Source organism: Sus scrofa, chromosome 2 (assembly GCF_000003025.6).
Source record: "Sus scrofa isolate TJ Tabasco breed Duroc chromosome 2, Sscrofa11.1, whole genome shotgun sequence".
Taxonomy (NCBI): domain Eukaryota; kingdom Metazoa; phylum Chordata; class Mammalia; order Artiodactyla; family Suidae; genus Sus; species Sus scrofa.
In genome coordinates this window covers 8,506,720-8,534,678 of record NC_010444.4, presented here as the reverse complement: position 1 = coordinate 8,534,678, position 27,959 = coordinate 8,506,720, and the positions used below count along the sequence as shown (strand labels likewise).

The 27,959-nt window shown below is 42.5% G+C and overlaps 1 protein-coding gene across 2 annotated transcripts; it reads left to right on the top strand.

Moving 5' to 3' along the window:
- Positions 358-21,875, top strand: LOC102164585 (solute carrier family 22 member 9-like). Of its 2 annotated transcripts, XM_021082905.1 has the most exons (10): positions 359-1,014; positions 1,985-2,088; positions 7,896-8,050; positions 8,149-8,317; positions 9,559-9,682; positions 15,128-15,243; positions 17,279-17,493; positions 19,700-19,808; positions 20,276-20,479; positions 21,757-21,875. In XM_021082905.1, exons 1-10 carry the CDS (start codon positions 613-615, stop codon positions 21,815-21,817), a joined length of 1,659 nt encoding a protein of 552 aa, XP_020938564.1. In that variant the 5' UTR covers positions 359-612; the 3' UTR covers positions 21,818-21,875. The 2 variants fall into 2 exon arrangements, with proteins under 2 accessions (XP_020938565.1, XP_020938564.1); XM_021082906.1 differs by lacking the exons at positions 15,128-15,243; positions 21,757-21,875 and having other exon boundaries at positions 358-1,014; positions 20,276-20,365.

Genomic DNA, 27,959 nt, shown 5'->3' with positions numbered 1-27,959 from the left:
AATTTCAGTGTGAACTGAAGCCCAATGTTACTTCCAGGGGGAAAGGATTGCCTCACGTTTCACTTGCTTTAATTTAACTCCGGATAGGTTTCATTGACTCTTTCATTAAAATTCAGTACTAAGCAAGCAAAACATTTTCCGTTCTTTTCCCAAAAAATCAAGCGCATTTCACCTTTGAGTCTCACAAATTACATTTTCTTGGAAGAATGGCAGATTATTCAGCAGATTTATGACCACTGCCTTGCTAAAAAAAAAAAGTCCAACCCTGACTTGGTAGGTCAGAGTCCACACTGACTTTGTGGTGCTGTTGAGAACAAAAATTTTTGCCAAGTACACTTTTAATAGATTTAATTGTCAACTGCTGAAGTTACCTCAGCAAAATATTTCTCTCTGTGACTTAATGAAAACAGCTACCTTCCTGACCCTAAAAACAACCTGGAGAGACAGGGTCCATGGCCCTACTTTAGAGGTGAAACAGGGCCAACTGAGGAGAAGGTGTGGTCAGAATCCACACTTGTTTCATGAAACGTTGTAGGAGGCAATAGTTTTCCTCTTGAACTTTCCTAGATATCGTTATTTTGCCTTCTCTTGGGGACCACCTGTTCAGCTTCGATGGCCTTTCAGGACCTCCTGGATCAAGTGGGAGGCCTAGGAAGATTCCAGATCCTTCAGATGGTTTTCCTTTGTATCTGCAGCATCATAGCGTACCCTCATATCCTATTGGAGAACTTCACGGCAGCTGTCCCTGGCCATCGCTGCTGGGTCCACATCCTTGACAATGACACTGACTCTGCTAATAGCACTGGGACCCTCAGCCAAGATGCCCTCCTGAGAATCTCCATCCCCCTGGACTCAAACTTGAAGCCGGAGAAGTGTTGTCGCTTCCTCCACCCCCAGTGGCAGCTCCTTCACCTGAGTGGGACCTTCCCCAACGTGACTGATCTGGACACGGAGCCCTGTGTGGACGGCTGGGTGTATGATCAAAGCTTCTTCTCCTCCACCATCGTGACTGAGGTAAAGGACCATTTACCTCTTGTGAGTACATGGTCTGTGTGTTTAGAGGTAACAGAGCAATGAAGCTTCTAACCTTTAGCCACTAGGTAGGTGTTCATTCTTCATTCTTTCGGCAAATATTATTTCTCTATTAAATTCTTAGCATAGGAACAGATAATGAGACTAATGAATTCAGAAATAGACATATTTTCATAGCACTCTTATTCTTAGAAAGACCAGGTCTAAGCAAGTAATACATAATGTAATATATAATTATGCTAGGTTAGTAATATTCTGCCTTTGGTATTAGAATTAGAATTAGAGTTAGATTTAGAATTAGAAATATTTACACCCAGGAGTTTCCATTGTGGCTCAGAGGTAATGAACCTGACTAGTATCCATGAGGATGTGGGTTCAATCCTTGACCCTGCTCAGTGGGTTAAGGATTCGGTGTTGTCATGAGCTGCAGTATAGTTGTAGACATGGCTTGGAACTGGTATTGCTGTGGCTGTGGTACAGGCTGGTGGCTGCAGCTCCAATTTGACCCCTAAATCAAATCAAATTTGGGAACTTCCATATGCTGTGGGTGTGGCCCTGAAAAGAAGAACGAACGAACCAACAAAAGAAAGAAAGAAAGGTCTGTGCCCAGATTGTATGTCAGAGCCATCATGTAAGAAGGTCTGTAGTGAAACTCAAGCATCAATAAAATTTTAAAACTCAAATGATTGCATTCTGTGACCAAGATGAAGAACCAGTTAGTATGGAGTAAAGCAAGGCATTAATAAAATCTACTGTTTTAAAGGAGGTTTTGCCCTCAAAAAAAAAAAAAAAGATTGATTAAGCTGAGTTCTGAATGAGAAGGTCAGCTAATGCAGAAAGGGAAGATGAGGATAAGGGCCTCATATTAAGTTCTGAGTAGTGTTAAGGTGTTTCCACTAAGGAGGTACAAGGTTCTGTTGGGCTATCCTTTGCTGGCTTCCTTCTCTTCCAGTGGGACCTGGTATGTGATTATCAGTCACTGACCTCAGTGCCTAAGTTCCTCTGCATCACTGGAATGCTGGTGGGAGGCATCCTATACAGCCATTTATCAGACAGGTGAGTGTCTCTGGATTATAGAGCTATGATCCCTTGCTCCCGGATATTTTTATCAATACAAGAATCATTCTTTCATTAAGAAATAAATATTATAAATTACCCTGTCCTAAAGCTGCCTTGGTCTCCAGGTTTCTAGAAATACAAACGGAGAATTAACCAGTGTGGTGAGTGCTATTTTTTTTTTTTGACATTGAGCTATGTGTACAGTATACAGTAATGACATGTCCTTCACATCTGGAAGCACAGAAGGACAGGTTGTAGAGAGGAGGTGCTGTAACATGTGGTTTAAGAACATGAAAGGGCGTTGCTGTGGTGGCGCAGCAGAAATGAATCCAACTAGGAACCTTGAGGTTGTGGGTTTGATCCCTGGCCTCGCTCAGTGGGTCAAGGATCTGGCATTGCCGTGAGCTGTGGTGTAGGTCGCAGACGCAGCTCAGATCTGGCGTTGCTGTGGCTCTGGCATAGGCTGGCAGCAACAGCTCCACTTAGACCCCTAGCCTGGGAACCTCCATATGCTGCGGATGTGGCCCTAAAAAGACAAAAAAAAAAAAAAGAACGAGAAATAGTTACCTGTGGGAACAAAGAAAAGACATTTTGTGGCATGAGATTCAGCCTGTTAAAGACACAGTTATGGAACGTGACTTCAATAGCTCTGGTCATGGTTTCCATGTTCCATTCTTCGTGGAGCCTATGAGCTGAATGACTGTGGCTTCCCAGAGAATGGTCATAATTTCCCAATTGGATGATGGATACATTTTCCTATAAAATTTACAGGTCACAGGGCAATGTGTCATTGGTGCTGTACTGACAAATTACACCGGTAATCGTAATTTGGGGTTGCAAAAACAGATTTTTAAAGGACCGGTTTGCAGAGTTCCCATTGTGGCACTGTGGAAGCGAATGTGACTAGTACCCATGAGGATGTGGGTTCGATCCCTGGCCTCACTCAGTGGGTTGGGGGATCCGGTGTTACCATGAGCTGTGGTGTAGGTCGCAGATGTGGCTTGGATCCCATATTACTGTGGCTGTGGAGTAGGCTGGCAGCTGTCGCTGTGATTCAACCCCTAGTCTGGGAACCTCCATATGCCACAGGTGTGGCCCTAAGAAAAGCAAAAAAAGAAAAGAGTCAGTTTTGCAATCACGCAAAGTAATTAATCTAACCACATTGCTATCACAGTTTGTCATGTGAAATTTGGGATAATCTGTGCCTAACACGCCTCCTCTGAAACAGAGCTTTTCTGAAATCTTTGCCAGTATCTGAGCGTGTCTTTCCTGAGGGAGGTGGAAGCCATGAGGTGCCCCTCACCAGCATAATGTTAACTGCTGTCTTGGCTGAAAAGTGTATCACAGAAAATGTAGCATAGAAAAGAGTTCAGAGTCTGAGTGCTCATTTTCAACCCTTAATAACCTAGCCTTCTGTAATGTTATAATAACAGTATATAAATATGTCTGTTCTTATGGATCATAGGGATGTGGGGTTGGGAATGAGAGGAGCCTAGGAGCAGATTACAGTGAAGAACTAGCTGAAATTGAAGGTACAAGAAATTCTGGGGATTTTGAACATCATAAGAAAGCTAAGAGGAAAAGCTATGTGCAAGGGAAGGGCATGATCAAATTGATATTTTTAAAATAAGACTCTCAACTATTCATAAAATCCCAATACTGGGAACAATCTAGAAGTCCTTCAATAATAGAGTGAATAAATAAGATGCAGAATATTGCACAATGGATTGATACAGAGTAAAAAGACTGAACAGACGACTCTGTGCAGTGACATGGATGAACCCAATGGTAACCACAAACCAAAAACCTACAATAGATACACAAAAGCTAAAGAGAAAAGGATACAAGCATACTACTAAAGAAAATCCTCAGACCCCAAAGGAAGGTATCTATCAATAATTACTTAAAATGTCAAGGGACTAAAAGCATAGTGGCTGATTGGATGATAAAAAAAAACAGGACTCGGAGTTCCCATCGTGGCGCAGTGGTTAACAAATCCGACTAGGAACCATGAGGTTGCGGGTTCGATCCCTGCCCTTGCTCAGTGGGTTAACGATCCGGCGTTGCCGTGAGCTGTGGTGTAGGTTGCAGACGCGGCTCGGATCCCGCGTTGCTGTGGCTCTGGCATAGGCTAGTGGCTACAGCTCCGATTCGACCCCTAGCCTGGGAACCTCCATATGCCACTGGAGCTGCCCAAAGAAATAGCAAAAATACAAAAAAAACAAAAAACAAAAAACAAAAAAAAACAAGACTCACCTATATTTCACCTCCAAGAGACTCCCTTCAGAGCTAAAGACACAAACAGACTGAAAGTGAAGGGATGGAGTAAGACAATTACTGCAAATGGAAATGACAAGGAAGCAGAGTTAGCAATACTCATGTCAGACCAATAGATTTAAAACAAAGTCTGTAACAGAAGACAAAAAAAAGGTATTATGTAATGACAGAGGGATCAACACAAGAAGAGGATATTATACCCTATTAACACATACACACCCCATACAAGAGCCCCTAAATGTATAAAGCAAATACTAGCAACATAAAGGAAGAAATTGATAATAATACAGTTATAATAAGATAACTTAATACCCTACTGACATCAATGGCAGATCATCCAGACAGAAAATCAATCAAGTAACCGTGGTCTTAAATGATGCTATAGACCAGGTGGACTGAATTGATGTCTATAAGGCAATACATCCCCAAAAAACCCAGAATATACATTTTTTTCAAGCACACATGGTGTCTTCTCCAGGATAGATGACATATTAGGTCACAAAACAAGTCTCCACAAATTCAAGAGGATAGAAATTATTTCAAGCATCTTTTTCGACCACAACGTATGTGACTAGAAATCAACTACAAAAAGAAAAACTAAAAAGAACAAACATGTGGATACAAAAAAAAAAACATGCTACTAAAAAACCAATGGGTCAGCAATGAAATCAAAGAAGGAATCGGAAAATACCTCAGGACAAATTAAGTTGAAAACACAACTTTCCAAAAATCTATGGCAGCAAAATTAGTTCTCAGAGGGAAGTTCATCTCAATACAGGCCTTCCTCAGGAAACAAAACAAAACAAAACAAAAAATCTCAAATAAACAATCTAATCTACCACCTAAAAGAATTAGAAAAAGAAGAAAAAACAAACCCAAAGTCAGCAAAAGGAAGGAAATAATAAAGATCAGATAGAAAAGAAATAAAATCGAGATTTAAAAAATAGAAAAAAATCAATGAAACCAAGAGCTGGTTTTTCAAAAAGATAAATAAGAGAGAGGATAAATAAAATGCGGTGCATATAAACAATGGAATATTATCCAGTCATAAAAAATGAAATAATGCCGTTTTCAGCAACATAGATAGACCTAGAGATTATCATACTGACTGAAGTAAGTCAGACAGAGAAAGACAAATATCATATGATATCACTTATATGTAAAATCTAATAAAAATGGTACAAAAACACAAAAGATTTCAGAGGCAGTCTTATGGTTACTATAGGTGAAACCGTTGTGGGGAGGGAAGAATTAGGAGGGTGGAAATAACATATACACTACTATATAAAATAGATGATTAACAAGAACCTACTGTATAGCACAGGAAAATTGACTTAATAGTTTGTAATAACTTACGTGCGAAAAGAGAAAGGATAAATTTATATATACAATGATTGCTGTACACCTGAAACTAATACAACATTGTAACCCAACAATACTCCAATAATTTTTTAAATCAATTTGAAGGAGTTCCCACTGTGGCTCAGCGGTAATGAACTTGCCTAGTATCCATGAGGATGTGGGTTCAATCCCTGGCCCCACTCAGTGGTTAAGGATCTGGCATTGCCATGAGCCGTGGTATAGGTTGCCAATGCAGATTGCATCCCATGTGGCTGTGGCTGTGGCTGACAGCTGCAGCTCTGATTCAACCCCTAGCCTGGGAACTTCTGTATGCCACATGTGTAGCCCATAAATAAATAAATAAACAAACAAACAAATTTGAGACCAAAGAAAAAGAAAAGATAAACAAAATTGACATAGCTTTAGCTAGGCTTACTAAGAAGAAAAGAGAGAGGACCCAAATAAACAAAATAAGAGCTATGAGAGGAGAAATAACAACTGATACCACAAAGATACCAAAAAATCATAAGAGAATACTATGAATAGTTATATGCCAACAAATTGGACAACCTAGAAGAAATGGACAAATTTCTAGAAACATACAACCTATGAACACTGAGTCAAAAAGAAACAAATTTGAACAGACCAATCACTAGAAATAAAGTAGAATCTGTTTTTTTTTTTTAAAAAGCAAAACAAAACAAAAAACAAAATTCCCTGCAAACAAAAGCCCAGGACTACGTACCTTTACTGAAAAACTCTACCAAGCATATAGAGAACTTTTACCAGTCCTTCTCAAACTATTCAAGAAAAATTGAAGCGGGGGAACATTCCCAAAACTGATTCTATGAGGCCATTACCCTCATAGAATACCAAACCAAACAAAGATGCTACAAAGCAAAAGAAAAGAAAATTACAGGCCAATATTTTTGATGAATGATAAATGCAAAAGTCATCAACAAAATAGTAGCCAATCAAATCCGACAATACAGAAAAAGGGATCATACACTGTGATCACACTAGATTTATTCTAGTGAATCTTGTTATCTATTCACAAGGACAATGCACTATATGCAAATCAGTCAATGTGATACACCACATTTTTAAAAAAAGACGAAAATGACGTGATCACCTTGATAGATCTACAAGAAGCTTTTGACAAAATTCAACATCTATTCAAGATAAGAACTCTCGTCAAAGTGAGTATAGAGGGAATATATACGGACATACTAAACGCCATTTGTGACAAACCACAGCCAACATAATACTCGACTGTGAAAATCTGAAAGCCTTCCCACTAAATTCAGGAACACGACAAGGAAGTCCACTCTCACCACTTCTACTCAACGTAGTTTTGGAAGTCCTAGTGACATGAATTAGACAAGAAAAAGAAAGAAAAGCCATCAAAATTGGAAGAAAAAATATGTGCACCAGACAGCAGCATATTTAAATAACATTAAGCAAATACTAACAGGTATGAAGGAAGAAATAGTTAACAGTACAATAGTAGTAACGGGCTTCAATACCACATTCCGACCATGGATAGATCAGTAAGACAGAAAATCAATAAGGAAATGTTGGACTTGAACTATATTTCAGACTAAATGGGCCTCATAGATACATACAGAACTTTCCATCCCAACAACGGTGCACACGGATCATATGTAAGGTCTTGGAAAACTTAAGAATATTGAAATAGGTCTTGGAAAACTTAAGGATATTGAAATCACAACAAGCATCTTTTCTGACCACAGTGGTATGAAACTAGAAATCAATAACAGAAGAAACACTTCAATTTAGCCTTAGCCTGCAGGGTCCTAGCAAGAGCCACTGTTTTCTAGACACTAATGTAGACTTCTTACTATCCTAAGTGCCTCTGTTAGCACAAAGAATGTTTGTGATGTATGAAAATTTACAGTATTCCATCCTGCCTTATTTGGTTTCCGTTGGTGTCAAAGATCCACTGGTAACAGAGCGGAGAAGAGACTTTGTTTCACTTGGGTTACAGACGGGAAGGTCGCTTTCAGAGATCTGTCCTTAATTATCTGTTGATTCATCAAGGTTTCAAGTGCAAAGTTTCACTTGCCAAAAACATTCCCTGAATTTCAAAATGGGCCCCTTTCTTTCACACATGTTTTCAATTGGTTGTTATTGTTCCTATCTTCTAACCTGTACCTATTTCTCAGGTTTGGGAGAAAGTTAATACTCAGCTGGTGTTTGCTCCAGCTTGCCCTTGCTGACACCTGTGCCGTCATCGCTCCCAACTTCCCCATTTACTGCTTACTACGTTTCTTGGCTGGGCTTCCTGCTGCAACCATCTTAGTCAATAGCAATATGCTCAGTAAGTCAACACTTTCGATCGTCTACGTTTTGACTTGACTTTGACATTGACAGTCCACCTTTGTTTGAGGTCAAAATCCTGTTTGTATTTCCTTTCAGTTATAGAATGGATGGTGCCCCAATTCCAAGCCATGGGAGTAGCACTGGTAACCTCTGCCGCTGGTGTTGGACAGATACTCTTAGGTGGTTTAGCTTTTGCCTTTCAAGACTGGTGCACCTTCCAGCTGGTGATTTCTGTGCCATTATTTGTCAGCTTTCTGTCTTCAAGGTATAAGCTCCCTCCGAGTCTTAGAGGATCTTAGAATGAAAAACCCACGAACTCTCTTCAGTCCTTGTTCAACCCTTGAGCCTGTGCTCTGCTAATCTGTGCAGTTCAACAGGCCAAACAGACAGGATTGCCAGATAATGTCGTGGACAGGAAATTAGGTTTGAATTTCAAATAGGCACAAATATTTTGGGTAACAATGTGCCAGATGTTACACGGCACATAGTTACAATGAAAATTATTCACAGTTCTTATGACATATCCACTTGTCTTAGAGTTCTGTATTTTTATGTGCTAACTGGATACAATTCAAGATATCCCATCAAATGCAAATTTCAGATCAATAATAAGTAATAGCTTAGTATAAGCATGTCCAAAATACTGTAGGAAGTTATTCATGGTTTGCTTGAATAAAATTAGAACTAGCCATGATATGTTTTTATTTGCCACAATTGGCACCTGCCCTGAATAAGAGGAAGCCGATAAGCTCCAAGTCTGAGTCTGCGATGGTGAAGGGCTACTGCATGAAAGGGTCGTCCTGGCGTTTTCCTAATTATGGTACAAGAGGAATCGATTTATATTTTCTGGCCTAATGCAGCAGTGGTGGGGATGAGATGGGAAGGGAAAGGCATCTGCAGGGAAGGAAAAATTTCCTTCCACCCTCCTGGGTTCTGTGGATGGCCCCAGACATGGGGCAGATGAACAGGAGAAATGCGTACAAATGTAGTTAACATTTTCACATGCCTTCAGAAGAAGGAAAATAAAAAACCAAAGAAGCCATTAGGTCCAAAAGCTTGTATACCTGTTCACACACACACACACAATCAATTGGTATGTGACAAGACAAAGGGGCTTGGGCTAGCAGTGTCATTTGTGGGACAGTGACTAGAAAGTATATGGGAAACTAAGGGAAAACAAGAGTTGTTTTAGCAAATTTGAACAAGCCTATGTTGGCGTCACTTCCCAGTCTCTGGTGGTAAGAATGTTCTTTCCTTCATGACACAGAAGGGGCATCTTTCTCAGGAGAAACTTTACCACCTACTTGTAGGAAGGAAGGAGAGGTCAGAGAACCCTCTTCGTGCATCTTCTGTTTCCCAAGTACCTTCGGTTCCAAATAATCAACATGCCAGAGCAGCATTTTGGGGGGATGGCACATTCTGAACCCCTTCACGTTTCCAAACAGAAGCTGTGTGGAACATGGGGAAATGAGATTTGGTTGTCACTCTGTCCTCTTCTTTGGGCAGGTGGCTGGCAGAATCTGCTCGGTGGCTGATTGTTGCCAACAGACCTGAGGAGGGCTTAAAGGAACTCAGAAAAGTCGCGCACCGGAATGGGAGGCAGAACGCTGGAGACACCCTGACCATTGAGGTGAGGCAGCTGGGAGCTGGTTACGGGATGCAGGGAAGACATGACCTGTACTCTGTATTAGTATCCACAGCAGCAAGAGCAGGTAAGATCGCAGGTGTGGCGATGGGTCTCCTTACGTCACTGTCCTGGTTCTCGAAGAGTGTCGAGATCATTCGGGCTAACATCGGAGAAGAACGTGCGATTGCTAAAAGGAATAGAAAATCGTATCTTAGTCCACGGAGGCGAAAAACACTGAGCGTGAACCATCATAAATATTGTGTATTGGTCTCACTCTGTGTAAGAGACAGTAATCAAAAAATAACCCATTCCTATAAAGACGACGTGGTACATATATACAATAGAATATGACTCCGCCCGAAACAAATAACAAAATAATGCCATTTGCAGCAACAGGGATGGACCCAGAGATTATCATACTAAGCGAAGGAAGTGAGACAGAGAAAGACAAATATCACATGAAATCACTAATATGTGGAATCTAATCTAAAGTGATACGAAAGAGCTTAGTCGCAAAACAGAAAAAGACTCAAAGTTCTCAAAACCAACTTTAGGGTTACCCAAGGGGAAACACTGGGAGGGAATCAATTAGGAGGGTGGGATTAACATATACACACTACTATAAGTATAAAATAGATAAATAAGAAGAACCCACGATACAGCACAGGGAAATCTACTCAATACTCTGTAATAATCTATATGGGGAAAGAATCTGAAAAAGGATGGTTATATGCATAACTGATTCACGTTCTACCTATACCTATATACATTCACTGAAAGTAACAAAACACTGTAAGTCGACTATACTCCAATAAAATGTTTTAAAATAATAACCCATTCCTTTCCAGTTCATTTTCTGATGGCCATGTTTCAGAGCGGCAAGGGTCATGAAAGGAAGGATCACGCCTGCGGAGAGCAGGACGCGAGGAGGTTCTCTTGTTTGTTTCCTTACCTTGCCTTTTTTCCTGGTCTTTCGTGAGTGCCTTCCTATGGCAGGTTTCCTTTCTTTCCCAGGATATGGCAGTACCCACAACCATACACATCCATGTTGCGTAGAGTTGACATTCTACTTGTTACAAGTTCCAAGAGCATAAATGAGTGGAAATGTCTCAGAGAAGTCTTTCTCTCATTTTTCCTCCTAGACGTAGAAGGCAGCTATTGCTACAGGTCATTAATTAAATCATTCTTTATGTCAAGTATTTACTGAAAAATTAGGTGGGACCAGGCATGATGCTAGATCGTGAGTAACAGAATAAGTCAGAGTCCTAGCCTTCAAGGAGCTTTCATATTAATATCAGAGAGAAAATTAATAGACATTTTTGAAACCCAATGTTTAAAAAGGTCAAAGAACATAAAGAATGCTAGAACATCTGGAATTCCCGTCGTGGCTCAGTGGCTAATGAATCCGACTAGGAACCATGACGTTGCGGGTTCAATCCCTGGCCCCGCTCAGTGGGTTAAGGATCCGGCATTGCCATGAGCTGTGGTGTAGGTCGCAGACGCGGCTCGGATCCCACGTGGCTGTGGTGTAGGCCTGCAGCTACAGCTCCAACTGGACCCTTAGCCTGGGAACCTCCATATGCCGCAGGAGTGGCCCTAGAAAAGGCAAAAAGACAAAAAAAAAACATAAAAACAAATAAAACATCTACCCTCCTTTGACTGATAAAGAGAGGATTAAAAATTAGGCCACTGGAAAAGGAGGAAGAAAAACATTTGTGGAAACATGGACAATAGCACATCTGATGGAAGTTCTTATAGACCCAGAAAAAAAACAGAAGCCCCTTAGAAGATTTCAAATGAGAAAAAAGCAAAATGCAGAGCTCCCTTGTGGCACAGTAGGTTAAGGATCTGGTGTGGTCACTGCACTGGCTGGAGTCGCTGCTGTGGCACAGGATTAATCCCTGGCCTGGGAATTTCTACATGCCATGGGTACAGCCAAAAAAGAAAAAAGAAAAAGGAAAATGCTCATGAGAATTAAGATCCCACTGAAGATGTGAGAAGAAATCAAAGTTTTCCCAGAGATGAAGCCATTACACAGAGACAGTGGCACTGAGGGTTCTTGATGTGGTGGGGAACCACTGGCTTGTACCGTTTTTTTTGTTTTTTTTTTTAGGGGGAGGGTAGACCTTGAACTTTAGGTGGGGCTCTATGACACGTCTCTACTATGTCACTATATGCCTAAATGATATGAATTTTTTGGCCCACTCCAAAGAAGGAAAGCTTAAGGTTTCTAGGGCCAGTGAGACACAAAAGTAAGGGACACTAGCTGGAAGCAAGAAAAGAACAATTCATGATCAAAGTGAGGAGTTCCCGTCGGGGCTCAGAGGAAGCAAATCTGGCTAGTGTCTATGAGGACAAAAGTTCAATCCCTGACCTTGCTCGGTGGGTTAAGGATCCCGTGTTGCCGTGAGCTGTGGTGTAGGTCGCAGATGTAGCTCAGATCTGGCATTGCTGATTTGACCCCTAGCCTGGGAACCTCCATATGCCATGGCTGCAGCCCCAAAATCAAAATAAAAATAAAAAACATAAGGTGAATGGCAACCGGATGACCTCAGTAAAAGTCGGCGAAGGAAAACAGCATGGCACGTGGGTAGCAGTTAAAATGTGGTTTAAGCAAGGGTTTCTATTCATGAATAGGTAGCTAATATGCCTTCACTTAATTTTTTATTTTGTAAAGATAATCTAGAAATTTGTGGTCTTTGTCCTGTTTTAACATGGTGTTTAATCCATCTGATGGAGAGCCCAACACACCTGCTCCAGGTAACCTTCTGACTTAAAGCTGTTCCACTTTACATGAATACCAATCTGTTGATGACTCCAGATATCCGAGAAGGGCAGCCTTTCATTTTTCCAAATCCACTTTATCATGGAATGTTTATCTAATGGACTTCATGGTACAATTTTATTTGTGGAGGCAGGATGACAAGGGAGCTAATATTATTTGAATTACTAATAAATCAACAACTCCCTGAGCTGTGCTAGGTGTAATCCCATATACATACGTGTGACTTCTTGGATGGTCTCGGACATCCTTATGACAGAGACATTCTTTTTTTTTCCTCCTGCTGCTTCTTCTTCGAATCCTGATTCTTTTATATCTTCTTTGACTATTTTTTGAGGTATAATTGACATATGGCATACAGTAGTTCCAGGGGTACAGCATGATTGTTCAACATTTGCATATACTGCAAAATGACTGGCACAGTAAGTCTAATTAGTGTCTGTCCCCACACACAATTACATTTTTTTCTTGTGATAAGAAATTTAAGATCTACACTCTTAGCCACTTTTCAGATATGCCATGTGTTATTGCTACTTTTAGTCAGCATGCTGTGCCTTATATTCCCATGACTTATATTTATCTTACAGCTGGAAGTTTCTACCTTGGAACCCCCTTAACCCATTTTGTCCACCCCCTAAAACCCACCTCTGGCAAACATCAGTCTGTTCTCTGTATTTATGAGCTTGCTTTTGTATTTATTTATTTATACTTTTATTTATTTTTGTCTTTTTGTCTTTTCTAGGGCCGCATCCGTGACATATGGAGATTGCCAGGCTAGGGGTCGAATCGGAGCTGTGGCTGCCAGCCTACACCAGAGCCACAGCAACGCAGGATCTGAGCCGCGTCTGCGACCTACATCACAGCTTATGGCAACACTGGATCCTTAACCCACTGAGCGGGGCCAGGGATTGAACCCTCAACCTCATGATTCCTAGTTGGATTTGTTAACCGCTGAGCCACGACGGGAACTCCTATGTATTTCTTTTTATTTATTTAATTATTTGCTTTTTTTAGGGACACATCCATGGCATATGGAAGTTCTCAAGCTAGGGCCCGAACCAGACCTACAGCGGCCAATCTATGCCACAGCCACAGCAACACAGGATCCAAGCCACGTCTGTGACCTACACCACAGCTCATGGCAACACCGGATCCCCAACTCACTGAGTGAGCCCAGGGATTGAACCTGCATCCTCACGGATACTAGTTGGATTTGTTTCTGCTGTGCCACAGCAGGAATTCCTGTTTGGTTTGGTTCGGTTTGGTTTTTAGATTCCACATATAAGTGAGATCATATGATATTTGCCTTTCTTGTCTGACTTGTTTCACTTAGCCTAATACCCTAAAGTCCATTCATGTTGTCACAGATGCCAAGATTTACTTCCTTTATGGCTAAATAATATTCCACTAGATAGATATACCACATTTTCTTTATCTGTTCATCCATCAGTGGACGCTTTGGCTGTTTCCATATCTTGGCTGCTATAAACAATGCTGCAATGAACATGAGGGGCGGATATCTTTTTAAGTTAACGGCTTTCATTTCCTTTTCTTCAGATAAACTCCTACAAGTGGAGTTGCTGGATCATACGGTAGTTCTATTTTTAATCTTTTTATGAACCTCTGTATAGTTTTCCACAGTAGTGACCCTAATTTACATTCCCACCAACAGTACACAAGTGTTCCCTTTTCTCTACGTCCTTGCCAGTGCTTGTTGTTTCTTATCTTTTTGATGAGAGCCATTGTAACAGGTGGGAGGTGATATCTCTCTGTAGTTTTGATTTGCATTTCCCTAAAGATCAGTCATGTTTGGCACTTTTTCGTTTACCGGTTGGCCGTCTCTGTATCTTACCTGGAAAAAATGTCTATGCAGACCCTCTTCCTATTTTTTTAATTGGATTGTTTGGTTTTGTTGCTATTGAGTTGTGTGCGTTCTTTATATATTTTGGATCTATTAACCCCCTCTCAGATACATAATTTGCAAAAATTTTCACTCATTGGGTAGGTTATCTTATTCTCATTCCTACTCATCTTTTTCATGAGAAGGAAATTGAGGTCTAGAGATGTCCTGTTACCTTCATCAAGGCAAACACCTAACACATTGCGGGGCCATTGTACAACGCCAGATAAAGTCAGCGTGTCAATCAGACTCTACCAAGATATCCCCTGATTTTTGTCCTCCAGTTTAATTCTAGCCATCTCCTTCATGAGTCGGTATTTCCCTGAAAGAGGCCGACCCCAGAACGAACATGAAGGCGCTCCTGGAAAGTACTCTCCTTTCTAAAAAACCCTTTTCTACCAAGAGCAGCCAGCCAAGGACCAAGCTCAGTGGCCAGATCGTCATGCCCCTCTAGTATAAAGGAAGATTTGACCCTAAAACCAAGTAACCCTTCCTTTAGTCCCTGCCTGACCTAAATCTCCAACCTCTACACCTTTTTTGATGACCAGCAGCCTGAGTTCCATGTTAGAATGTTCTTGCCACAGCACAATGTCCCTTTACCTCCCCAATTCACCATTCATACACGTTTTTACTCATCATTACATCCTCAATGCCTGTGTTTTCCAGTAGATAGAAAGGCAAGGCGTCTACCTTGTCCTCTGTTGAGGGCCTCATGGCACCTACCACTGTGGGACAACTGAACAGTTTGTTGTTTTTGTTGTTGAAGGTCGTGAGAGCCACCATGCAGGAGGAGCTGGAGGCAGCACAGGCCAAAACGTCGGTGTTCGACTTGTGCCGCACACCCAACCTGCGTAAAAGGACCTGTGTCCTGTCCTTTGTGAGGTGGGCTTCCCACAGTGCGTGAGGGACATTAAGATAGTGGAGACGTGGGAGTTCCCATTGTGGCTCAGAGGAAATGAATCCGACTCGTATCCGTGAGGATGCAGGTTCGATCCCTGGCCTCGCCCAGTGGGTCAGGGATCTGGCATTGCCATGAGCTGTGGTGTAGGTCGCAGACATGGCTCAGATCCTGCGTTGCTCTGGCTGTGGTGTAGGCTGGCAGCTCTAGCTCCAGTTGGGCCCCTAGCCTGGGAACCTCCATATGCTGCGGGTGAGGCCCTAAAAAGAAAACAGAAAAAAAGAAAAAAAAAAAAGTAGAGACATGGTTGTATTTGTTATTTCGGAGTCTCTAACATGCTGTAGGGACAGATCTGAGCTAGAGCATGAGGAAGCCACAAATGTAATTGCTATGTTTGGAAAGAGTGAAAGGGGTGTGAAAAGACTACCATGGAACTGCTCATAGAGCAAGGACTGCTCTTTCTCACATCGCCCTTCCAGGCTCATCGCCACAGATGATGCTGAGCTCTCCAACCATGGTAGAGATCTGGGCTCTGAGTTTCTTCACGTGTCTTCATTGTCTTTTTTTTTTAGCCTTTTCTTGGTCCACTCCCACGGCATATGGAGGTTCCCAGGCTAGGAGTTGAATCAGAGCTGTAGCCGCCGGCCTACACCAGAGCTACAGCAACGCTGGGTCCAAGCGGCGTCTGCGACCTAAACCACAGCTCACGGCAATGCCAGATCCTTAACCCACTGAGCAAGGCCAGGAATCGAACCCAAAACTTCATGGTTCCTAGTCGGATTCGTTAACCACTGAGCCATGCCAGGAACTCCTGTCTTCACTTTCATTGAAGAACAATTACAAACAGTGAAGTGCTCAAATATAGGCAGTTCAATGAATATTTCCATTTGTAAATATATAACCCTCACCCAGATCAAGGTACAGAAAAAAATTTATAGCTAAAATTTTAGAAGGCCCCATCCCGGGTGCTCCACAACCCAACTTCCCACCCCCACCAAAAAAATTTAACCATCATCACCCCCATGACCATAACATGATTTTATAAAAATGTTTAAACCAGAGTTCCCGTTGTGGTGCAGTGATTAACAAATCCGACTAGGAACCATGAGGTTGTGGGTTCGATCCCTGGCCTTGCTCAGTGGGTTAAGGATCCGGCATTGCCGTGAGCTGCAGTATAGGTTGCAGACTCGGCTCGGATCCTGTGTTGCTGTGGCTGTGGTGTAGGCCAGCATCTACAGCTCCGATTCGACCCCTCTCCTGGGAACCTCCATATGCTGCAGGAGCGGCCCTAGAAAAGGCAAAAAGACAAAAAAAAAATGTTTAAACCATCACCTTGCAAGGAAATCATTTTTATAATGTACCCAATCAGGTTTTAATCAGCTGTGCTAAGATGTGCAGACTTGGAAATAACTGTCATGAAGGAAGTTTAAATTCACAGATCCATAGAAAGAGGACAAGGCAGACAGGGCCACGTGGGGAAGCACCAGGGTCTGTCTGAAGACGGAAGCAAAGGAGGAGTGGGGCCCCGAGACAGCGGTGGGGTTTTGTGGGAGTGAATGGGAGAGGAGGGTGGGGATGCTGAGTAAGCTTGGGATCAGATAGATGGAATCATTTCAGCAGGCTCCGGGCTAGAGAGGTGGTCCTGAGTGGTCCAGCACCCAGCCCTGGGTGATGAGAGCAGGGAGAATATTGGCTTGTGGGAGAGTTTGATATAGGAGCTGGTTGGCCGTGTAGGCCCTGGCTTGGTGGTTTGCAGGTCAGAGGTGCACCCAGAGGAGAGACATTTCCATGCCCAGAAATTGGTGAGCCCTGGGAGAGGCAGACCCTCCAAGATCAAGACTCCAAAGGCCAGACGATCCAGAATAATGAAAATATGAGAATATAATCAAAACGGAAATATTCTACAAATCAGACCATGCCTGAATATTTTAACACCAACCCCTGGCTCAAAATCATCGTTTGTATGACAGAGAACCTAAAACATACAAACTTTTGTCTCTCCTCTTTTGTTCACCACAGATTTCTAGTCTCCATACCAGTTTTTGCCCTGGTCCTCCACCTCCAGCTCTTGGGGGAAAATGTTTTCCTACTCCAGATTCTCTTTGGTATAATCAACACTCCAAGCAATTGGGTTGCATTTTTGGCACTGAATCACCTGGGCCGGCGAGTAAGCCAGATCCTTTTCACGTTCCTGCAGGCCGTCTTCATTCTGGTCCTGGCCTTCATCCCCCAAGGTGAGAAAATAACACAGGGTAAAGCAGCGTTTCTCAGTATTTCTTAGGGGTTGCTTGGGTCACACCTACCCGAAGCCAGAAGGAAAGAAAGCATTATGTTCGAAGGATGCCCTGAAACCAACCGAGGGTGTTGGTGCAGCTTCTACCCTTACCTTGCTGGGAAAAGAACTCTTGGGGGGAAGAGGATTTTTCCCTATCTTTTTATGTTCTTCTGGATCATCCAGGAATTAAATTGAGCAGGAGAAACTCAAATGAAAGTTTAACAACGTGTATACACGGAAGAGTCCCAAGAAAACTGAGTAACCCATCAAAGTAGCCTCTCCTTCAATGCCGTCTTCAACTAAAAACAAAAGAGGAGGAGAAGATGTTGGGGGGTAGAGGTTTGGGTCTTCAAAGGGGAGGAAGGCGATTCACCTGGAGATGGAAAAGCAGGTGTTTGGTAAACAAATGTTTGCTGGGCCTTGTAGAAACAGTGGAACACAGAGCGGACACTGGTCTCTGGGCCCTGCCCAGTTTCTCCCACCATGCCTAGCCTATGTTCTCTGCAGGAATCTCCAGTGATAGGTCTGTTCCAGGAACAGGCCCTTTGCCTAAATTCTTTAGTCATCTAAGGAGGAAGGAAAAGGAAAAGACTTCCTGAGTCTTCTGTTTCTCAAAAATGATCAGCCTGCAGAATTCCCGTTGTGGTTCAGCAGGTTAAGAACCTGACATTATCTCCATGAGCATGTGAGTTCGATCCCTGGCCTCACTCAGTGGGTTAAGGATTTGGCATTGCTGCAAGCCACAGCGTAGGTCACAGATGCAGCTTAGATCTGGTGGTGTTGTGGCTGTGGTGTAGGCCTATAGCTACAGGTCCAATTCAACCCCTAGCCCGAGAATTTCCATAAGCCGCAGATGCGACCATAAAAGGAAAAAAAGCCAGCCTAAATTAATCCTCATGCCAAAGAGACATATTTTGGAGTGACCAATTTTGCTCCCCCACAGAACCAAAAGCAGGGAAAGGTCAGCTCAGATGTACCATTGTATTCATCACATGTGAGAAGCATCTGGAAACTGGTGCCATCTCTGATTGGCAGTTTCTCTAGGACAGCAATGGATCACCTACCTTTGCCCAATCACACTTTACATAGCAAGCAAAGAGAGTAAAATCTCCCATGTGAGAACATGATACTGTCACTTCCTCTGTCTGAACTCTTTCTGTAGCTTCGGTGAAAATTGATTCTCTGATACCTATGTCCCCACATGTGTCTCCTATCAGGTCACCCAAAGTGCAACTCTGGTGTAGGGGTGTCATCTTGACTTCAAGCAAATAAAAAATCCTTTGTCTTCAAGCAGAGACGTGTGTAGCAGGAGCAAGGCAGTAAACAGTTAAGAGCCTCCCTTAGAATCTATTTGGCCAAATGGAATGACCATATGGAATAAATAGCAGAACCCAGGTCATCACCTTGCTTCATCTAACTCCCAGGGCAGTTGGGCATCGTACAGGGTGACCCATGGGTGGGCTCCGCTCCTCACCTTGACCATCAGCAATGACGCAAGCTTGCTGCCTGACGACACAGCCCCCTCCAAAGCTGGAACACCCATAATGAAATTTCCTGAAAGACAGGAGGGGTAGAAAACTGACTCTCTGAAACTTCCCTTCAGTTGTTTGCAAGTCAGATTTTCCCCCCTAGACGTTCTTCTACTTGATGATGGAAATATTGCTCTAGACCAAGCTCCCCTCCAATTTATCCGTTTAACATAGGAGTCCCGTTCTTTCATGAATCTCTTCTCCAGTACTAGCCCCATGTCAATATTGTGTAAGCTCCTGGGTCTTAATCTCTGGGGACACGGATGAGTCTACACTCTGCCGTTATTGCTCACCTGACAGTCCTACATTCTGCCTGAAAGACAGTCCTGCAGTGATTGCTCACCAGACAGAATGAGATAAAGCAAGTCCAGCCAGTCTCACCTTCTCTCTTCTCCAAACCTCAGATCTGCAGGGAGAGTTGATGAAATAACTCAGACCCTTGTGTTCGCCCTAAGCCATAGCATATACGCAAGTCACATTTCTCAGCTTTTTAAACTCTGCACATGTTCAGCCTCCGAGCAGTTTCTCTATAATGTGTTTTATATTCACGAACAATAGGATCTTCCTCTGTAATTATGGGGCTGATAACTCCCTCAGCTCAGGTCTCCTGAGCCTCACTGGCTTTCCCCTCTCCAGAAATGCAGACCGTGCGTGCGGTTTTGGCAAGTTTGGCAGCGGGATTTTCTTCTGCTACATTCACCAGTTCGGTTTCCCATGCCTTTGAACTGATTCCCACTACAATCAGGTATGAGAACTCATGGATATACTTTCAAATCTAAAACAGATCCTTTCCCAGCTTCCGGACACTTACTGAGGGAAGAAAACAAAGAGGGATTAGTTATCCAAAGCAATCGATTACAATAACACAAACGCCAACAATGTACAAGCAAAGTTGATTTAAAGCTGACTTTTGTCCGGCACTGAATGAAGTCCTTTATTGCATCATCTCAAGTAACCTTCCAGACCATGCAAAGGGTAGATGCTATTGGTGACGGTATATTTTTAATGATCCATTTGTGCCTTGATGCACTCAGTGTATTTGAATTTGAGGGGGAAAAATTACTAGTGACTAGAAGAGAAAAAGCCAAAAGCCACAGTATGTTTTCAGCCTTCTGCCTTGCTCTGCAATGCTCTTAATCACAGCAAAATAATAAATCACAAATGGCATGTGTAGGTCTTCACTAGACTTGCTTCTCTTATTTCCACCCCAAGGGCAACCTCTACAGGAGTCCTGGGAATTGCTGGTGGTACCGGGGCAGCCCTGTCTCCTCTCTTGATGATCCTGACAGTGTATTCTCCCCCCCTGCCCTGGATCGTCTGTGGCATCTTCTCCCTCCTCGCTGGCTTTGCTGTCCTACTCCTTCCTGAAACGAAGAATCAGCCTCTGCCTGACTCCATCCAGGACGTGGAAAATAAGTGAGTGAACCCCCCAAGGGTCCCTTAGGGTCTGTGATGACGAGACCCTGCAGGTCTGTGATGAGGAGGGCAAAGCGTGAGTGGCAATCACTGTCCCCCAAACAAGCGTAGACCTAATAAGCTCTCTCCATGTGGTCAGTGCCTTTGGTTTAGCGACAGTGACCTCTGACTCGTGTGAGGCTCCCTACATCACACAGACCAGCTCTGCCCAGCTGCACCAGTCGTTTCAGAAGAGGTGCCCTAGTGTGCCAGACACCCTGCAGGTGTTTCACAAACGTGCACAGATCCTAACACCAGGTTCTCATCCCTCAGACCCTGGCAGCCCCCAGCCAGGGAGGGTAGTCAGCTCTTGAGAGTCCTGGTGTTTGTCGGTCTGTATTAATCCAATTCTTTTCCTAAGAGAAGTAGAACCTGTAGGATATATATACACACACATATATATGCTGATATAATCAGTCTCTCTGTATAAATTTACATCTCTATACATGTACATACATATGTGTGTACACACACACACACACACACACACACACACACACACAGATCGATTCTAGGGAAGTGGATCACAAGAGCACAGAGGCTGACAAGTGTAAAATCTGTGATCCGGCTGCAGCCTGGAGACCCGGGGAGAAGTTAAAGGAAGGGAAGAGTCTGAAGACTGAATTTCTTCCTCCTCTGGGGACTTTTTTTCCTTTTACTCACATTTTGGGGGTCCCGTGCTTTACTCAAAGCCCACTGGTTTAAATATTAACAGCATCTAAAAAATACCTTCCCAAAACATCTAGACTGGTGTTTGACCAAATATCTGGCTAGCAGACTGGCCACATGGACATATAAAATGCATCATCACGAGGCCTGAGCACGGCCCTGGTCAGTGACGAATCTGAGGGAGCCCAGGGAGAAGGCGAAGATGGTACATCCTGGGAACTGCCGCATGCCGCGAGTGCAGCCCTCAAAAGAAATTAATAGTAAAAAAAAAAAAATTAAATGATGAAGATTGGGAAAGGATTCGATAACATTCTGGGCTCCCCTTGCCTTTTCCAAAGACTCCTTTAACCAATGCGATGAAGTCCAAAAACAAAAGGAGAAACTATTTTGCTCCGGGAGGTTGGTCCTTTTCTTCACAAGATTGACTTCCACCCTTGGGGCAGGGGTCATGGTTTATACCAAACCTGGCAGGCAAAGGGTGATCTTGCTCGAGAGACTCCAAGACATACAGGCTTATTTGATACCTTGGCATTGTTACTCACTTGTTGGTTTCATTGTATTTTTCCTAGGAGAAAAGATTCAATAAAAGAAGGGCAGGAAGATACCTTCATGAAAGTGACACAGTTTTAAGGAACTCCAATAACGAACTGTCAATTCAAGAACATAATGAAAGGAAAAGAGAGAGAGAGAGAATGCCTAGATGCTGGGAAATGTTGTAAAATAAATCCATAAAAATATATGATGGAAAAATGGATTTTTTACAATTATACCAAATGAGAAAGTATAAAATACCTATGAATCATCATAATAAGAAATGCGAAGAAAACCATAATATTTTAAAAGGACTTTGAATATTTGTGTAATTGTAGATAGCTAACATGTTTCTGAAGAGGAGTGTTAATAGTTCTAAAAATAATGTCTTCCCCTAATTAATTGGTAGAATAATTGACATAGCAATTACAATGAGAAGCCACCTACTTTTGGAAGAATTTGAAAAACAGTTACGAATTTATCAAATATTTCGTAATAAACAAGATGAGTCCAAAAAAGAGGATCAGGGAGTAAAGGGTTGCTGGCTAGTTTACGGAGTAGCATATGATGGACTTTATTATAAATGCAATGTCAAAACAGTTATAGCAGGGAGTTCCTGTTGTGGCTCAGCGGTTAACAAACCCGACTAGCATCCATGAGGACGCAGGTACGGTCCCTGGCCTCACTCAGTGGGTTAAGGATCCCGCGTTACCGTGAGCTGTGGTGTAGGTCACAGATGCAGCTCGGATCTCACGTGGCTGTGGCGTGGGCTGGGAGCCTCCATATGCCACGGGTGCAGCCCTAAAAAAAATCAAGACAAAAAAAACCAAAAAACAAAAAAGTTATAACAGACGCATTAACATATCAAAGGAAGTCCAGAAACAGATCACAGATGTAGCATTTAATATATAATTTTGGCATTGTAAAGCTTGGGCAAAATAAAGAATTATGTAACAAATAGCATAACAATTTATAAACAAATGACTGACATTGTAACTTCATACCCTAAACCAAAAAAAATTCTACTTTAATAACATGTTAAGTGGAACCAATAAACCACAATTTTCAATAGAAAACTTGGCTACAAAATCTCAGAATAAAAAATATTCTGGGAGGAGTTCCTATCATGGCGCAGTGGTTAACGAATCCGACTAGGAACCATGAGGTTGCGGGTTCGGGCCCTGCCCTTGCTCAGTGGGATAAGGATCCAGCGTTGCCGTGAGCTGTGGTGTAGGTTGCAGACATGGCTCGGATCCCTGAGTTGCTGTGGCTGTGGCGTAGGCCGACGGCTACAGCTCCATTTGACCCCTAGCCTGGGAACCTCCATATTCCTCCGGAGCGGCCCAAGAAATGGCAAAAAGACCAAAACCAAAAAAAATATTCTGAATAGCAAAGCAAATGGCAGCAATGTAAAGACAGATGAGTTGAATAATACTCACTTAAAGCCCATGTGGGGCACAACTCTAACAATTTATCAGCGAAAACTAGACAAATATTCACCAAAATGATAAAAACATTTAACTCTTAATGGTAGACTTTTAAGCGATTGTTACTTTCTCCTAAGTTTCTGTATTCAAAATTTTAATCAAGGAATATGTAAAATTTCAAAATATTAAAGATGTCAAAAATGAAAGAGCAAATGACAAAATAAACCATTTTCAAAGTGTACTCTTTTTCGGGCCACACCCAAGGCATACGGAAGCTCATGGGCCAGGAACTGAATCCATGCCACAGCAGAGACCTGAGCCACAGCCGTGACAACACCAGATCCTTAGCCCACTGGGCCATCCAGAAACTCCATAAAGTGTACTTTTAATATGTAGAATTTTCAAAATATCTACCAAAAAAAGAGAATAAATAATTCAATAGAAAAATGGATATAAGCCAGAACGTATTTTTTTAATTACACTTCTTATTTCAAGATTACTATAGGTTCATATGCAAATGTAGAAATGATTGTTCAAGATTCCCCTATACCCTTTATCCAGTTCTGCTCCTTGGTAACATCTTGCAAAACTACGGCACAATTATCACAACCAGGATAATATTGACATGGATACAGTCAAGATATCAAAGATTTTCTTTTCTTTTTTTTTTTTTTTTTTTAATCTTTTTAGGGCCTCATCCATGGCATATGAAAGTTCCCGGGCTAGGGGTTGGATCGGAGGTGCAGCTGCCAGCCTACACCACAGCCACAGCAACACCAGGTCCTTAACCCATGGAGCCAGGCCAGAGATCAAACCTGAGTCCTCATGGATACTGGTCAGGTTCATTATCGCTGAACTACCATGGGAACTCCTATGGAACATTGCACATTTATCACCACAAGGACCTCTCATGTTACCCTATGATAGTCACATCCCCTTTCCTCCCAACCTCATCCTCCCTTGACCTCTAGCAAACACTAATCTGTTCTTTATTTTTATAATTTTATTATTTCAAGAATGTTACATAAACAGAATTATACATGATGTGACCTTTGGGGACTGGCTTTATCCACTCAAAATAATTCTCTGGAGATCCATCCAGGTTTTTGACATCAAGCTTTTTTATTCCACCATTTTGCTATTTAAAATTGTGCTGCAAAAAAAAAAAAAAATGCGCTGCAAAGAACCTCCTTATATGCAAGAAAAATTTCTAGGCTTAGTGTCACTGGGTTAAAAAGTATCTTTCATCTGCATTTTCCATAATGTATGTGACCTAATTGCCATTCAGAAGGTTATATCCGTTGTCAACCTGTCTTCGTGTCGTAAGAAAGAAACCGTCAAAGTGAAGCAAGCAAATTTTTACTTGGGGTTCAAACATCTTTGTCCAAGTGTAAGAAACAGTTAGGAAGACATCAGGTCTATCAAGCTCTGCCCTCCATGCCACCCCCTCAACCCCAAAACTAGCTAAAGATCATCTGAGCTGGGGAAGGAGTGTCTGAGAGGAAGCAACAAGAGAGTAGAGGCTTTTAAGACTCAAAAGATAAAAGACAGTAGGCTCTGAAAAAGAACTCTGGGCAGGGTATTCGCCCTACCATCCATAGTGGAACAATGAACCCGTCTGCTCAGTAGGAAACAAAGAATGAAGGCAGGTGCATTTACATAGAGAATTTGAAAACAATAGTAAAACTTAACAGAAAGTCAGTCTGGAGGGTTCCTGCTGTGGCACAACAGGTTAAGGATCCAGTGTTGTCTCTGCAATGCCTCGGGACACTGCAGAGGCACGGGTTCGATCCCTGGCCCCATAGCATTGCCAAGGCTGTGTCGTAGGTCTAAGCCACAGCTCCAATTCCATCTCTGGCCCAGGAGCTTCCATATGTCTCGGGTTCAGCTGTAAAATACAAATAAATATAAGTCGGTCTGTTTTATTATTACTGTGTAGCAGCACCTTTCATGGAAGCAACAAGCTCCTCCTACTCAACCAAAAATATGTGTTGTTGGTCTAAGTTCTGAGCAATGGATGTGATTCCTGTTAAGTAATAACACTCGGAGTTCCCGTCGTAGTGCAGTGGTTAACGAATCTGACTAGGAACCATGAGGTTGCGGGTTCGATCCCTGGCCCCGCTCAGTGGGTTAAGGATCCGGCATTGCCGTGAGCTGTGGTGTAGGTTGCAGACGCGGTTCGGATCCCTCATTGCTGTGGCTCTTTCGTAGGCCGGCGGCTACAGCTCCGATTAGACCCCTAGCCTGGGAACCTCCATATGCCGTGGGAGCGGCCCAAAGAAATAGCAAAATAAGACAAAAAATAAATAAATAAAAAATAATAATATTGTATCTGCACGCTTCAAATTAACACGTTCCTGTTACTTATCACTTAATAAATACTGTATCTTACATGGACACTGATTTGGAGAACTTCCAGGTGTACAAGTTGCCCCAGGCATCTGTGGAACCAGCTACACACATTCGTTTCAGGAATAAGTTCATGAGATCTGACTGGCATCTACGAGGACGCAGGTTCTATCCCTGGCCTCGCTGAGTGGGTTAAGGATCCAGGTTCCCATGAGCTTCTGTAGAGGTCACAGACACAGCTCAGATCTGGCATTGCTGTGGCTGTGGAGTAGGCCAGTGGCTACAGCTCCAATTCAACCCTAACCTGGGAATCTCCTATGCCGAGAGTGTGGCCCTAAAAAGACAAAAAAAAAAAAAAAAAAAAAAAGAATAAGTTCATGAGGATTCAGAATCATACCAGCTCATTTTGGACACTATTGTATCTCCAATCCCTGTGATATAGCATATTTCTGCCTTTAAAGAGTGGACTCGAGGGAGTTCCCGTCGTGGCTCAGGGGTTAACAAATCCAACTAGGAACCATGAGGTTGCGGGCTTGATCCCTGGCCTCGCACTATGGGTTAAGGATCCGGCATTTCTGTGAGCTGTGGTGTAGGTCGCAGACGTGGCTCGGATCCCGAGTTGCTGTGGCTGTGGTGTAGGCCAGAGGCTACAGCTCCAATTAGACCCCTAGCCTGGGAACCTCCATATGCCACGGGAACAGTCTTAGAAAAGGCAAAAAAAGACCAAAAAAAAAAAAAAAAGAGTGGACTCGAGAAGTTCTTGCTGTGGCACAGTGGGTTAAGAATCTGACTGCAGCAGCTCAGTTTACTGTGGAAGTGCGGTTTTGATCCCCAGCTTGGCGCAGTGGGTTAAAGGATCTGGCAGTACCACAGCTGGCTAGGTCACAGCTGTGGCTCGGATACAGTCTCTGGCCCGGGAACTTCCATATGCTGAGGCTGCCCCCCCCCCAAAAAAAAAGATTCAAAATAAACAATGAAAGCATAGTGATTAGAAAAATAAAAAACCTGAACTTGAATGACTTCAACGGCGTAGCCACTTGGAGTTTTATCTGTGTTCAAAATTTAAAATAGTAAAACAAGAAAACTGCGACATGTACATTTTTGTTCAGTGAGTTAACATTTATTTTACATAAGAAATATTTTGCTGGAGTTCCCGTCATGGCACAGTGGAAATGAATCTGACTAGGAACCATGAGGTTCCGGGTTCAATCCCAGGCCTCGATCAGTGGGATAAGGATCTGGCATTTCTGTGAGCTGTGGTGTATATTGCAGACGAGGCTCGGATCCCTTGTGGCTGTGGCTGTGGCTGTGCCTGGCAGCTGTAGCTCCCATTGGACCCCTGCCTGGGAACCTCCATATGCTGCAGGTGCAGCCCTAAAAAACAAAAAGAAAAGAAAAGAAAAAAAAATATTTTGCTAAGTTTAAATAGTATTTTTAAATTGAAAATTACAGTTTTTAAGTGATTAACTCCTTTAAAACTAAAAAAAAAATAAGAAAACAAAATATTGTATCAGTAGAACAATTTTGTAGTTGCATTGATTGCATCCTTTGCTAATGCTTCCTTTTTTAAATTTGCTTAATGGATAATTATTGACGTAAAATACTGTTACATCAGGCTGTAACCAAAGGACCCAAAGTTCGAACTGTAAGGTAGAATGAAAACATTAGAGTCAATCGTTGCACTTTGTCGTATTTGTTTTATTCTATTGTTTTAGTTGCATAGTTATAGACAAGAATTTTTTTTTAATTTTTTCACTGTATGTTTACTCTGGCCATTATTATTATTTGTTTCATTTCACCATTATTACCAAAGATATATTTAACACATGGAGGCTAGAGGGCTTAAAATACGACCCATTCCAGGTGATATATATGCTAGATTCTGTCCCCCTACAGTTGGGGAAATGAGAGCAGAAGGAATCTGTGCTCCATTCCAAGGGAAACTTTTGCCAGCTGACTGCACGTCTGGATGCTCCCCTGTCCAAAAGGCAAGGAAGCAGCAGAGCAAAGGTGGGTACATGCCAGAGTGGGCATGGTGACAGAGCCAGCCCTCTCAAGGCCTCCAGTTGGCTAAGAGCTGTTGGCCTGAAATAAATCAAGCAGTGAAGAGGTACAAACCTCCAGTTAGAAAAGAAATAAGCCACAAGGATGTGATATACAGTATCAGGAGTATATAACATGATTTGTATGGGGACAGATACACAGTATCTGACGTAGTAGTGATCAGTTCGCAACGTATGCAAATGTCGAGTCACTACGTAGTACACCCGAAATTAACACTATATGTACATCAACTATATTTCAGTCTGTAAAAAGGGGGAGAAAGGAGCTGATGGCTTGAAGGCATTTCAGGGTCTTGAGGAGGGTGCCCCCTCCTGGAAATTGCTGTGTACTGCACCTTTGGGAAATGAACAAAATGCCAGGTAGAGGGACAGTCACAGACCATGACAGGCTACGTTTAATTG